This window comes from Acomys russatus, chromosome 1 (genome assembly GCF_903995435.1).
Source record: "Acomys russatus chromosome 1, mAcoRus1.1, whole genome shotgun sequence".
Classification (NCBI taxonomy): domain Eukaryota; kingdom Metazoa; phylum Chordata; class Mammalia; order Rodentia; family Muridae; genus Acomys; species Acomys russatus.
The window spans coordinates 49,351,553-49,365,857 of NC_067137.1; the positions used below are offsets into that span (position 1 = coordinate 49,351,553).

The window sequence follows — 14,305 nt, forward strand, 5'->3', positions numbered from 1 at the left end:
GGCTATCCTGGTTAACAAAGTGAGCCCAGGATAGCCAAGGCTACACAGAGAAACCCTATCTCAGGAAACACACACACACATACACACACACACACACACACACACACACACACACACACACACACAGATTATGTGACATGTGCAAGTGAGCCACCCCCACGCAGGTGCAATGGAGGCCACTGAGGGCATCAGATTCCCCAGCACTGGAGTTAATCATGATTGTGACCATCCTGACATGGAAACTGGGGCTCATATTAGGTCTTCTGCAAGAGCAGTAAACACTCTTAACCACGGAGCCTTCTTTCCAGCCCCTTAAACACACTGTCATTAGAACTTGGAATTATGTGACATATTCTAGCATTTTTTTTTTCTTTTAAGCTTAGAAAAGACAATATGGTTTGTTAGTAGCTTTTATAACTGTGAAGTGATAGTGTGGAGGGGCTGAAAACACCAATAAACTAAACCAATATGAAAAAGGCACAGAATAAGAAGTTCACATCTTAATCTTTCTTATACTGACCATTATGTCCTAGAGGAATGATAATTTTAATGCTTTAACATTACCTTAAGTACCCTTTCATTAAGAAAAAAATGTTTTTATGCATGAGAATTGCATGTACATTAAATAAAAGACAAAAGTTATATTGTAATTCTCTTCAATGTTCGTTTCTTTAGACAAGCATTGGATCCCTGTTAGATAGCTGAACAGATGTTGCAGGAGAAAGGTGTATGTGTGCGTGTGGGGCCAGAGCAGGCTGCAGATGTCTTTCCCTATTGCTCTCTTTGCATTAATGCCTGGAGATAACATCTCTCACTGATTCAGAAGCTCACCAGTTGAGCCAGACTGGCTCTCAGGACCCCACCTGCCTCTGCTCTCTGGTTCTGGGGTTACAGGCATGGGCAGCCAGACTCAGCTAGTTTTAAAGTAAGTGCTTGAGATTCAAATTCAGGCTCCCAGGCTTGCTGAGCAAGTAAGGGTTCTTCCCCTACGAGCCAACTTCCAGTCTTGAGAAAGTTTGTTTGTTTGTTTTTTAAAGACAAGGTTCCCACGACTCCCTCTTTCTGTATATTGAATGAAAAAAAGAAAAAAGAAATGGAACATGACTGTTCTGAGGTATGGTGGAAGAGATAGTTTATTGTAGATAAAATGGAGAGCATCGTCGAAGGCAGAGCCATCTGGGAGAGTCCAGAGTGGACATGACCCTGAACCATGTGAGGAGATGGGGAGGGGAGTGAAGAGAGAGGCCACTGACCGAGAAGGGCAACTTAGGTCAAAAGACTGACCAAGAGAGAAGCATAGCCCCAAATGGATAGATTATATAGGGAAGGGCATCCCAGACCCTGGGCTAGAGAGTTCAGGGGTAGAGGTGAGGTATGCCAACCACACTTTGTAGGCTATGTATGTATGCAGGACTAAGGGCTACTGGGAGAACCTGGCAGCCAGGTCCACTTTGTTACGTTAAATAGCCATGTCATTTCATTTGTCCCACAGTTTGAGACTGAACATACATCTCCTTGGCTTGTCTGAAACTACCATGTTAAGCAGGGTGGCCTTGAACTCACTGAGATTCATATGTCTCTTCCTTAGGAATGCTAGGGTTAAAGGCTTCCACCACCACACCCAGGTAAGAAAGTGACTTTAATACAAGATCTCCACATAGATGTATGGTGCTTACAGGGTGTACAACAAAGGCCTCCTGAGTTGGAGAAAACCAGGAGATGAGGATCAGCAAAGACTAGAATGCCAAGTACCAGATATCAACTCATAAAGGCCGAGAAACCCAAAACTGACAGGCATGCTTTGTGCTTATAGTTCATAAGCAGAGTCAGAAGTTGAGCCAGTACAGTACTTGAGGGCTTTAATCAAAGGAGGAACGTACAATGGTTGGGGAAAACGACTGTAATCAGTAGGAGAAAATTGCAACATCCTGGTAACAAACCTTTCAGGAAGGTCAAAGATGGTTGGTGGCATGAATCCAAACATTTGCTCAGTTATGACTTCTTTCAACCTACAAACTCCTGCCCTATTTTCTGGGACAGGTACCTGCCGAAGCCTGCCTAGCAGAAGAAGCTTCAGCAGAAGGCTAAACACACACACCCATGCACTTATGCTTTAGACAATGAAAGCATGGGCTACGGAGAACTGCCGGAAGGCCAGCACACCAGAGACAAGGTACTGGATTTATTAATCTAGTTTTATCAGTGATCACACAATGAACTCAACTCTAAAGGAAACATGCCTGGTACCCATGGAGGTCAGATGAGGATGTTGGATCTTCAGGAACTAGAGTTACCAGCTGTTGTAGCCACCATTTGGGTGTTGAGAACTGAGCTGAAGTCCTTACAAGAGCCTGCATTCTTAACCACAGAGCCATCTTGCATCTTGCCAGGCCCCAAATAAGTATCAACAACAAACTATCCAAACTAGTACAGTGTTACAAACTGTTTCAAACACTTTTGTTTTCTTAGTAGTGCTAGGGTTGAAAGCCAGGATCTTGCCCACACAGGCAGGAGCTCTAATATTGATACCTTCCCCTTTCTTACCTCATACTTTAATGTGGTTCAGGTATATGATAAGCCATTTGTTTACCTAATAAATATGCCGGGTCTGGGAGGCAGAAGGACCAGAGCATAGAAGTTTCCTGGTATTCACATGCCAGCAGGTACATCTTTGTCTCTTTCTACTAAATTGGCACCAGCAGAGCAGAGGCCCTGGTGTCAGCTAATGTATCAGTCACTTGAACATTGGCTGGGCTGATAAATGTTAGAATAAATGCATGGTCTTTTCCTTTCTTTGACTCTTTAGTTCATGGTTAACATCCAGAAGGAATCAATATGTTGAAAACCCCAGCTCTAAACCCAGGCTTTCAATGATCCTCCCAGACAAAGCTTGGAGGCCACGGATTTCATGTTAGCTTTGGTGATACAGCAGAAAGACCATTGCCTCTCTGGAAACGACAAAGATGGAACAAGTCCACTGTCTCCAGCAGAACACTGGCCAAAGAGCCAAGCTGTCAATTATCTTGGAAAGATATTTGTATGATTCCTGAACAAAGCGGTGTCATTACTGGCCCCATAGACCTTATAGTTTAGGATTAGGCAGAGTGGAACATAAATATTAAAATCTAATGTCAGCACTTGGGCATTTTGAATTAGCATGTTACCATTAAAACAGCAAACAGTTCTCTACAGACCTTCATTATGGAAAATGTCCATGTTTCTTTAGGGAAAGGAGCTAACTACACTGCCTCTTGGGGACATCTAGATATTGGGGGATTTATGGCTCCACGCTTTCTGTAATGTTTGGAATGCAATGTTCATCTATTTCCTGCAACAGGCTCAAACTGAATGAAAACAATCTTCATACTCCCAAATGTATTAAGCGACATCCTTTTCCTCAAGCCAGCAGTTTCCTTGGCACCATTAAACGTCAGTTCTCTCTTCTCTTTCCTGTTCATAAAAGTTCCGTTTTATTACCTTGTCCTCTGATGAAAATATAGACCATACTTTTTTCCCCCTTAGAAACCACCACAGCTCTAGGAAAATTTAATAGATAAGTTTGGCTCGACCATATGTGAAGAAAAGGTTGTCAGTGCAATAGCACAAAACTGCTATAGGTAGTTAATTGTATATATGTGTAATATAAATGTATATGTAAAAAATAAAAAATGACAGTAACAACAAAAGCAAAACAAAACAAAACAAAAAAACCTGTAAGCCACACAGTAATTACGACAGTGGTGTGTGCTGGCAGCCCTTCTGGTCCAGGGCTTCTCTTTAGGTTTCCTAACCAATAATGTATCTAACAACTATCTTTGGAAAGTCCTGTCCTAGAATGCATGTGATCATGTACACCTTTAAACCCAGCAGAGCCAGGTAGATCTCTGAGTTTTACAGGCCAGCCTAGTCTACATAGTGAGTTTCAGGATAGCCAGAGCTACATAGAGAAAACTAGTTTTGTTTTGTTTTTAAAGCCAAGCAAACAAACAAAAAATTTCTCCTCTAACATAAAAAGAAGTTGGAAAGAAGGGAAAACTGTAATTTCCTGCTCATACAAACTCATTATCCTATTCACATTAAATATTCACATTTAAATAAAAGAATTAAATCTAGCCAAATGGTTACTCTCTCCTTGATATTAAAGTGGGCATTATTTTTTATCTCTATCATTACATGTTTCTCTATAACTGACAAAACAAAAATCAAAGAAAAGAGCTATCACAGAAAATCGTGTTAGAATAATGATAGCACTGTCTTTTGGCAATGACTACAGAACGGCCATTCATTAATCCACCTTAAGCTTGATTTTCAAAGTGGACAGCTTACAAATAGGACTATCTGAGCATTTCTGGCACTCTTCAGTCAACCCATGCCAAATTTAGAACAGGCCAAATCATTCCACTTGGCACCTAACCTCCCAAAAGACACTTGCTGAAGAGATCTGTCCCCAATAAACAGACTCTAGAGAGGGCTAAGAATGAGAAGTCTAACTGTACACAACTTGCTCATATTGGTAGGTTCTATGTTAATTAAATGCTTTCTAAAACTCCTTCAAAGTTAAGAAAGTGATGTTTAAATAATATTGAATATTATTTTGAATGTAGGGGCTCCAACTCAATGCTCCACGCTTGCTAAGTGCTCTCCCAACCACCAGAAAAAATTGTCAATGTCAAGAAGCACAAGCTATGAAGTTCCAAAAATCAGAAAACAGGTGTCCATGACAGCATTCAGTTAAACCGAGAGCGAGTAAGAATCCAGGCACACATCCTGTCCCGACCCTGTCCCTGGCTTTCCCACGTTAATAAACTCATCCTGGATATGCTGACACTGCTCCGAACGGTTAGCAAAGCTGACATAGCTCTCAAAAGTCCTGCCACTCCTTTTTTGGGAACAACTTCTTAGTTGGCTTAAAAGACAGAGAATCAGTATCTCCCCTAGGTTCACAACTTGATTGATTATTCCCAAATAAACCAAATAGGTGTTCTTCTTTAGATTTGGCTACAAATGACTTTGTCAGGTTTAAAAGAGCTGTTAACTGACTGCCAGTAAGATAGTCATAAACCTGAGAAAAAAGCAAGAAGTAACACCCATTTCCTTCCAGTTGTGTTGAAAAGGTAAGCCATGACGTCATGCGCTTAGTCCTTTGCAGAGTCAGGTGTGACTGTCTTAGCACTCCAGTGAATAATTGCATAATCTAAGTGCCAAGCATTCACATTACTTTCTTATGTTGCACGGGGGCAGGGGTGGGGGTGTGGGAGATGGGGTAATGCCCTAGCAGACTGTGATACTTCCAAGTGTCCACTTGAGAATCTCATTGGAAACACTTCCAACATCTTCAAAAGAAAGAAGGATGGTTAGTGAAATTAGTCAAATGGCTTCAGCCAACAACAACGCTGTCAGCCTTGTCTCCTGTGTGTTCCCACTCAGTCCCAGACTCTAAAAGTCCCAGATAGATGACAGCAATTGCACAGCATGTTCTTCTTAAATAGTTCAGAACGCATCTCGGAATGATAAAGGATCTTTTGAAAACAGAAGCATACGACTTCAGTTTAAAAAGTTAAAAATTACTTAATAGCATTAAATTTCCAATCAACCAAGAAACGTACCTAGTATAAGTAAGTCCAAGGAGTCAAATAGCAAGAGAAAACAAAACAAAACAAAACAAAACGTCCCCATGAGATAGTCAAAGGTAGCTGTCAATGACCTTGCAAAGCGCTATCTTTAAGCAGACAGTGAAAGACCGGGCCCTTGAATGGGACGACCAAGAGTGGCATGCTAAATTTGTGAGAACGTTTTTCCTTAGCTGGTGGTACTGGAATGTGAAGAAGCCCATAGACTTCAAATGTCTCAAGACTTCTTGCCCTTGGTTATGGCTATGTGTGTTTAGTGCCACACCATTTCACACTGCCAGGAAGGATTAGTCAACTAGGGAAACAAATCTACCTAAAATAACTTTGAGAGCAAATGAATTCAACTCAGCATGTAGTGAGCTCCTACTAATTGCAAGATATGGGGTTATTGCTTCTGAAACACAGAGCTGACCTGCTGAGTTTACAGAGGTCCAAACAATTATTAAAAATTGTAATAGGATATAATGAAAAAGGGGGTTGCTAAGTTATATCATTTTCCTAGATTTTTGTTTTGTTTTGTTTTGTTTTTTTGAGTCAGGGTTTTTCTGTGTATCCTTCCTTGTCTGTCCTGGACTTGCTTTGTAGATCAGCCAGTCCTGGAACTCTCAAGAGTTCCATCTGCCTCTGCCTTCCAAATGCCGGGATTAAAGGTGTACGTCATCACGCCCGGCTTTTTTTCTTTTCTCATTTGTTTGTTTAAGACATGGTTTCTCTGGGTAGTTCTTGCTGTCCTGGACTTGTTTTGTACCAGGCTGGCCTCAACTCAGAGATCCACATGTCTCTGCATCCCAGAGTGCTGGGATTAAAGGCGTGCACCACTGAGCCAGACTAAGTTATAACATACTCACATGGAATGCAGATCCAGAAACAATGGTGTTAGTTTAAAGGCTGGTCTGAGGGAGTTGGCTGGTTTCCATAATACAGGTAATTTAGAGGGTTGCCCACAATGGTACCAGCCGTCTTGTCATCAGTGCCACACTTGTGCAAAGACAGTATGTCCCAGCAACTGTTTGAGGGTCTAAATGCCCCTCATTGGACAAGGTGCATGCTGGAAAAGAAATAGCTCTATGTGGAAAGAAGAGTAATTGCAAGCAAGCAAGAGGAGAGAATGGGTGAACAGGAAAGGCAAAGAATTCCAGGAAGAAAAAAGGAGAAGAAAGTTACTGGCAGGTTGAGGAAGCAGCTTCTGGTGACCTTAGGGCAGAGAGTGGGAGGAGCTGATCACTGGAAACACCTGCTGGGACCACAAGTTAGAGCCTAACTCAGTGGCCAATGAAAGGGTGATTGTGCTTGGTGTTTACTCAACTGTCAACTCCTTCAAATAGCCAGGTGGGAAGAGGTGAGGAAAAAAGCTTAGGAAACTACAGCAGACACCAGGGACACAAGTCATAGAAAAAGGTGATGGGACACGCATGGCATCTCAGAAATGACTGTTTTCTGAAAAGGTGCAGACAGAACCCAGAGGATATACATATATGGATCTAAATCTTCCATTATATAACAGTGTGTTAATATGATCATATAAGATAGCTAGTCTGGGAGGATGTGGACTTTCCCACTTACCGCAAAGCACAAAAAGAGTGAGCTAGAGTGAAGCTTTGTGTTGTCTCAAACCCAGGGATAAGTGGCTGAGGCACCTATTTAACACATCAAAGCTGACCCCGAGGCCAGGTCCTCCCAGCATCCCTCAGTCCTTACCTGTTACAGGGTGTGACTGGCATACCTGAACTCTCCAGGCCAAGGGCTGGGCTGCCCTTCCCTCAGAGACTCTTCCTATATAATCCAGCCATGTTAGCTACCTGCCTCTTTTATCTTTTGCCTTCTTGGCTGTTGTATCTGGCTCCCCTCTCTCTCTTCTCCTCACATGGCTCAGAGTCATGTCCACTTTGGAATCTCCCAGATGTCCCTGCCTCTGGCTTTGCTCTCCCTTTTATCTACAACAAACTTTCTCCTCCACCAAACCTAGGAGCAGTCATGTTCTGTTTTATTTCCTTTTTTAATTCATCTGGTATTCCATCATACTGAGGAGCAGTCATGTTCTTGCTCTTTCTTTCTCATTCAATTTGACTGTGTTTTTACTTTTTAATCTCTGAGACAGGGTCTTACTATGAAACCCTGGCTAGGCTGGAACCAGTTTTGTAGAAAGATATGCCAGCCTTTGCCTCCAGAGTGATAGGATTAAAGGTATGTACCCCCACACCCTGCAAAAGGTTTTTAAAGACAGGTCAAAAAGGATCTAAAACCAGCTTCCATACTTCCTAACAGTGGGGTTGTGCTCAAATTAACTTCCTTTGGTTTCTGGTCATATTTTCATAAATGAAGATATTACTGGCTAGTTTTGGATCTATAGTAACAATGATTAAAATAATCCTATGCATAGCATCTGGCAGAATATCTGGAACAGATTAGATAGTCAAAATGAATAATTATTTCATTATCAGAGTTCTTTGATGAGAATACATTTCAATAAACTCATTAACTAATCTCATTTTGATATTAAATATTTATATTGTACAGTGCTAGTACCGAAACACTTCTGCACACTATCTATTCGGTATCTGCTTCCAAATTCAAACCAAACACAATTCCTTTCCACTTCTAGGTGGATGTTTTCCTTTGTCCTTAAATATCATCAACCCTAAATTAAAGTCATGCATTCATAAGGCTAAATACCCATCAGTGCTTAAAGCGCCGAGAAAACACATCCTAGGTCTCTAGCCTTGAGGAACCCACAGCCCCAGTGAGACAAACAGGTGTGACCTTCAAGTAACCATGGCCCAGATTTGGCACAAGAGATGGAAATACTGGCGGTTAAGTACCCAATTTTGTCTATGCATCTGCTGATACGATGTGTAGTCACATGGTGGGGTTACTCTGAGGCATTTTCTAGGTTTGTGGGTTTCTCTGGCACATGAATTGCTGTGGCAGTAGCACCCGTGGGTTACACAACGCTGGTCACTCTCAGAAGCCCCACTGCTTGTCTGAACAGCCACATCATTTAAAAAACATCATCAAACAAAAGTTTCTTTGTTATACATTGAGATGAATAATTACAACCATTTTCATGTGAGAATCTGCTCCTCCCTCCCCAAGCTGAAGCTCTGTGTGTCTGTGGTTGTTGGGGGATGGGCAGCAGGAGTTGAGAAAAGATTCTGGTTAATGACAAGAAATAGGGAACATCATCCCTGGGTCTTAGAAATGTTAGTATATATATATGCTTCGAGCAAAAATGAAGTGGGGAGACAGAGGCAAAAGCATTTTACGTTATATATGGCACTGTGGAACGAAAGAGTGGTCCTGGGGATACTTAATTTAAAAAAAAACAACAACAACACCTACATAATTATTCAAGTATTTCTCCCTGGCACAGTTGTGTCTTGAAGGAAACATCAATATTAGTCTGTAGAGAAACAACAGTAAACCCAAACACGCATTTCTGAAGAAGCTGTGACTGACTGACACTGTATAACGCTACAGATAAGCACCTCGGAGGATGAGTGCATATTCTAGCAAGCACGTCTTGCATCTGAGCCACATAAAGGTACACACTTCATTCACCCTTAATCTACCTACGGTGGACGCTCCACATCACCGTTGAATGAAGGCTGGATTAAGAAGCTAATCTAAGGCTATATATAGACAGCAACACCAATTTAATCCCCGCCCTCCCCAGCCTCCCCTCTCTAGTTTCATAAATCCTCAATCCCGAGTTACAAAGACAGACAACTCTCTCAGAGCAAAGATATCCCACACCCCAACGAAGTAGTAGTGCAAGAGTAAATGGCTTCTATATATGCTTAGCGAACACCACAGGTCCAGGTTCTATGGCTTCCACAGAGGCCAAGAGATGGCAGACAAGTTAATGAGGAGGGGGAGGTTTGCAAAAAGAAAATTACCTTCTCCAAACCTCTCCCTGTCGTAAGCTCGCCTCGTTAGTCCCCCCTCAACCCTCCCGGGAGTGGGCCTCCCTAGGGATCGTTCGGACCAAGAACGAGACCATGTGCACCCGCCGCTTCAACCGCGTGGCTAACTCGCGGCCCGCCTGCGGTCCCCGGGGTTCCTGGGGCGGCCAAACGTAGGGAGGTCTGGGTCTTCTTCCTCAAGGGGCACCAGTACATGGTACGTGCTCGGGTGATGGGGCGGCGCGGGGGCTCCTCTACCAAGAGGCAGGCAACCGCCCCGGGAGGCACATGCTCCCTCCACGCCAGCTCCAGCCGGGTGGGAGCCCCAGGCTCGGAGGCGGCTGCCGCTCCCTCAACCCTCCGGTTCCCGCCGCCTCCACCTAGCCGCCTCTTACCTGTCCAAGGAGGGAGCGACGACGCGCGAGACTGGTGGCTGCGGCGGATTCTGCAGCAGCGGCGGCGGCAGCAGCGGCTGAGGCAGACAATGGAGGAGTGAAGGACAGACACATTGACACAGACTCACGGAACCTGGCTTGGCTCCGCCTCCCTCCCGGCCCCGCCCTAGCCCCGCCCCTCGCCCGAACCGCGCCACTCTAGGGTTAGTGTAGCCAGCCTAACGGCATTCCGATGCCTTCCGCATGTCCTCATAGAAGCTACTGCCAGGAAAAGAAGTGCTATATTACAACTAAAGAAAAAAATATGTGCATGTACTTCTTAACAGGCTATCATTGTGATACAAAGCCTAGAAGATACGTTGATTCCCCCCCCCCCCTGCAAATTTCTCCTTCTGGTTTGGACCTTACGGGCTGCTCCAATTGGAGTCTCTTGCTGCCGCTTGCAGCTCCTCCTCCCGACCCTGCCAATGAAGCGCGGGGGCGGGACTTGCGGAGAGCTCCCACCCGGCTCGCCGGAGCTCGCCTCACCCGCTAGCCTCAAGCCACAAGACCCTGGCGAGCGCCACTTCTCTTAGCTGCTACCCCCCGGCCTGGAGTTGCCTGGCCGTGGCGGAGTTCCACGACGCACACACGTCTCTCATTTTTACAAACCTTCCCAAAGAAATAGAATAAGCTTCAAGCTGGCGGGAACGATGGGTCACATAAAGAAAGGCGAGCTGACCCAGGAAGAAAAGGAGCTGCTAGAGGTGATCGGGAAAGGTACGGGTGCAGGGCTGGTACCGGGGTGCTGCACACAGTGGCCGCGGGGCGTTGAGGAGCCTGGGGCGCCCGGGGGACCTTGGGCAACTTGCAATCTGGAAAAAGCCTTTCTGTCTCTTGCTGGGGACCGATTGCAGGGGCGGGGAGATGGGAGGCAGAAGCGTTGCGGCCATCAGATTTAGGTTGCCGAGCTTAGACCTTTAAATCTGCTTTTTGGAAATCGACCGACTGTCAGTACCCCTTGCAGACTGTAAAGCGTGGCCCTGGGGCACTTGCCTCAGAGTGTGCATGCTTGCCAGCTTCTCGGATGTTTTGACCACAGTCAGTCCAGACCACAGTGGCCTGGTAGTTCTAGGCTCTTAGGCGGGTGTCTAAGGGGCCCTTTCGACTTCCGGAGGCAGAAGGATCTGTATCCCTTGCGGATCTCCGCCCCTGCTGTGGGTGGAGGGAGCTCTCAGCAAGAGGGGTTCTTTATAAGGGCACAGAACTACGTCTGTATGTGTCGCCTCGAGCTTTCTGCATCCAGGGCCTCTGGCTTGCTTCTTGTAGCCCGGCCGGCGCAGGAACCCTTCTCAGTAAGGCGAGGAGATAATCTAGACACTCATTGCCGCCCTTAGTCGAGGAATTAGACCTCTGTGGTCTTTTTGTGCTCCTTCGTGTTTCCCTTGCACTTTGTGGATTCAAGTCCCTCCCCCGCTGTGCAGCTCGTAGGAAGGAAGCCAACCAGAAGCCATGTTTCCCCGCTAGTCCCTGAGTGGCTGTCCCAGATGAGGTTCCAGGCTGCATCCTGTTACCTGGTAGGTGACATAAGGTCACTGACACTTTGCTGAGATGAGGATGCAGGCCTAAGGGCATGACTAATGTGGATGCTTTAAGTTTAAGAATTAAACATCTGCCCTCGAATGGCAGAGAAGCTAGACATTGTAATACCGGGTTCCTGGGTACAGTCTTCTATTTAGCCAGACTCAATCTAGAACTACAGACAGGAAGACTAATAATGTATTCTTACTAATAAGGAATGCCCACATGTCTAAAGAGTATCAAAAGAGAAAACAGTACAGGGTTTAAACTCAACAGGCAACTAGGAACTGATCTCACTTCTAAATTAGGCATGACTAGATTCTCAGGATAATATTTGCAGAAAATCTCTGAGCTCTGGAGCGGGTTCTCATTCTGCGAACTGCATGGTTGTCGATGACTTCTGGCTTTCCGTGCTGTCTCTAGGTTAGTGTGCCCCTGCCTTTAGTAGGTCTGGCATTTAATTCAGTGAACAGGAACCCCAGCTGCGTGCTGAGACTGTACCTCAAAAGTAAGAGAGGACAGATCAACGCATAATCCACCAGAGATGGGAATTCTGATTTTAAACAGGCTAGAGCTGTCACGTGTTCAGTTGAAAGTGAACACCAGTGCACAGCTGGAGAAAATAACGTGTCTGAAAGGAGAGGCATACGTTCTTGGATGGATTTGGGCATGCTCATAGAGTTTATTTATTCTAAGGTGTCAAGCAGAACGTGTGCTTATCATTTCTATTTCTTAAGTCACTACATGCTCAAGGTTTGCGAGTACATAGGCGAATGATTTCACTGGCTTAAATTCCCCAAGCCAATGAATAAAGAACCAAGGTGGATTTAGTTTGTAATACATTCTTGTCATATTAAGGTTTTTGAGCCGTTAATGCTCTCAGGAAAAGTACGAGGAGATAGGAAAAGATAAGGCAACCGTGAATGCCATTCTGAACACATGGCATGCGCTCAGATGTTTAACCTAGGAGAGCTAAGGTTTTGTGTTGTTTGTTTGTTTGTTTGTTTGTTTTCTGAATTATAGCATGATGCACCATGTAATGGCCATTTACTATGTGTCTGGGCTAGATCTAGGAAGAGGAACCTCAACTGAGAAAATACCTCCAGCATGTTGCCTGTAGGCAAGTCTGTGCCAACACCTGGAGTGGAAGAACTTTTAGAATCCGTGAAGAAATCTGCTGTTCTAAAACACAAGTTATAGTAGATGTAGAACAAGTGTCTTAATTTTTAAAAATGATTTTTAAAACATTTTATGTGTGTGTTTGTTTGTGTTGGAAAGTGTAGGTTCTCTTGGAGGCTAGAGAGTATCAGATCCCCTGGAGCTGAAGTTATAGGTGGTTGTGAGGCACCAGTTGTGGGTGCCATGGTTCTGGGAACTGAACCCCAGCCCTCTGCAAAAACAGTTTGTACTAGTAGACTGTCTTATAGCTGATAATAGCATTTTATATTCTATATTTTTCTTTTAATGTTAAGGCACTTGTGGGCCAAACAATGGCTTAGTGTGTAAGGGCCTTTCTGAGCAAACTAGACAGCTTGAGTTTGGTCCCTAGAACTGACATGAAGATGGATGGAGAACTGTCTCCATGAAGTCGTCCCCTGACTTCCATATATGTGCTATGGCATGTGCACACCCCCTCCACATACATTATATAGTGCTTGATACATTTGTATATAATTTTATTTATACATACGCATTATAGCAACCACCAACCCAATTCATATTTTAAATGTTCAAGCATCCATTTTGGAGGTCTGGGGTGATGGATTAGTGGTTAAGAGGACTTATTGATCTTGTAGACCTGGGTTCAGTTCCCAGCACTCACAAGCTGGCTCACATACATCTGTAACTCCAGTTCCAGGGGATCCAATGCCATCTTCTGCTTTGCACAGATGTCAGGTGGATTTGTGGTACACATACACACATATAGGCAAAATGCTCATGCACATAAATAAATATTTTTTGAGGTCTACTAAATAGCTACTCAAATCTATACACACCCAGAACATGGTTCTGTGGTAGAGCTCTTACCCCACATGTGTTAACTAGGACTTTAGTTCCATCCCTACTACCTCAGAAGAATGATAATTGCTCTGAATGTAAATAAGAAGAGCATTATAGGTGCTAGTTTTTAAACTCTATTTTATTTGGGGTTCCTTAATGCCTCTACCTCCCTTCCAATCCCCCAACTCTAGTTAGGAGAGAAAGAAAGTTAGAAGGGAAAAAGGACATAGACCTCTTCAGACTTAGTTCTGGCTGGTTAGGGTCATCAGGCTCTTTGGGAAAATACCAATCTCAGTTGTCAGGATATCTAGCAGTCTAACAACAGGAAACAGCAAATGCAGCAGGATGAACAAGCAGCCTTCTTTCTCTTGAAGCCCCTTCCTCTCTCTGGACTCTCATATTTATACTCTCCCAGAGTTCTCAGAATTAAACTAACTGCAGCTGGCAAAGACCATGCCCCTCTACAAACTGCACGAGGCTATTACCAGCAGTGGATAAACTAAGGGAGTCCCATATCCCACACTGGGGATTAAAACAAAAACATTTTTATATTAACATAACTCTATTAAAACAAAGCAACTTCCATTACAGAGCATCTTGGGGCTGGAGAGATGGCTCAGCAGTTAACAACACTGGTCACTCTTCAGAAACCCAAGTTTATTCCCAGCACCCACATGGTGGTTCACAATCATCTCAAACTCCAGGCCCAGGTCATTTGATGCTTTCTTATGGCCTCTGGGCACTAGGCAAGCATGTGACACACAGACCTACATGCAAACAAAAAGAATTCATACACATAAAATAGAATTGAAAAATA

General features: G+C 44.2%; 2 protein-coding genes across 2 annotated transcripts in view; one reads left to right on the plus strand and one right to left on the minus strand.

Annotated features, from left to right (window-relative positions):
- Bzw2 (basic leucine zipper and W2 domains 2) overlaps positions 1–10,065 on the minus strand; it is a 46,160-nt gene extending 36,095 nt beyond the window's left edge. The window contains exon 1 of the mRNA XM_051145006.1: positions 9,928–10,065. The gene's annotated coding sequence lies outside the window, so the exon portion shown is untranslated. The remainder of the gene's footprint in view (positions 1–9,927) is intronic.
- A 343-nt stretch (positions 10,066–10,408) lies between these two features.
- Ankmy2 (ankyrin repeat and MYND domain containing 2) overlaps positions 10,409–14,305 on the plus strand; it is a 37,067-nt gene continuing 33,170 nt past the window's right edge. Inside the window, exon 1 of the mRNA XM_051145017.1 lies at positions 10,409–10,686. Coding sequence (XP_051000974.1) covers positions 10,620–10,686 — 67 coding nt within the window. The 5' untranslated portion in view covers positions 10,409–10,619. The remainder of the gene's footprint in view (positions 10,687–14,305) is intronic.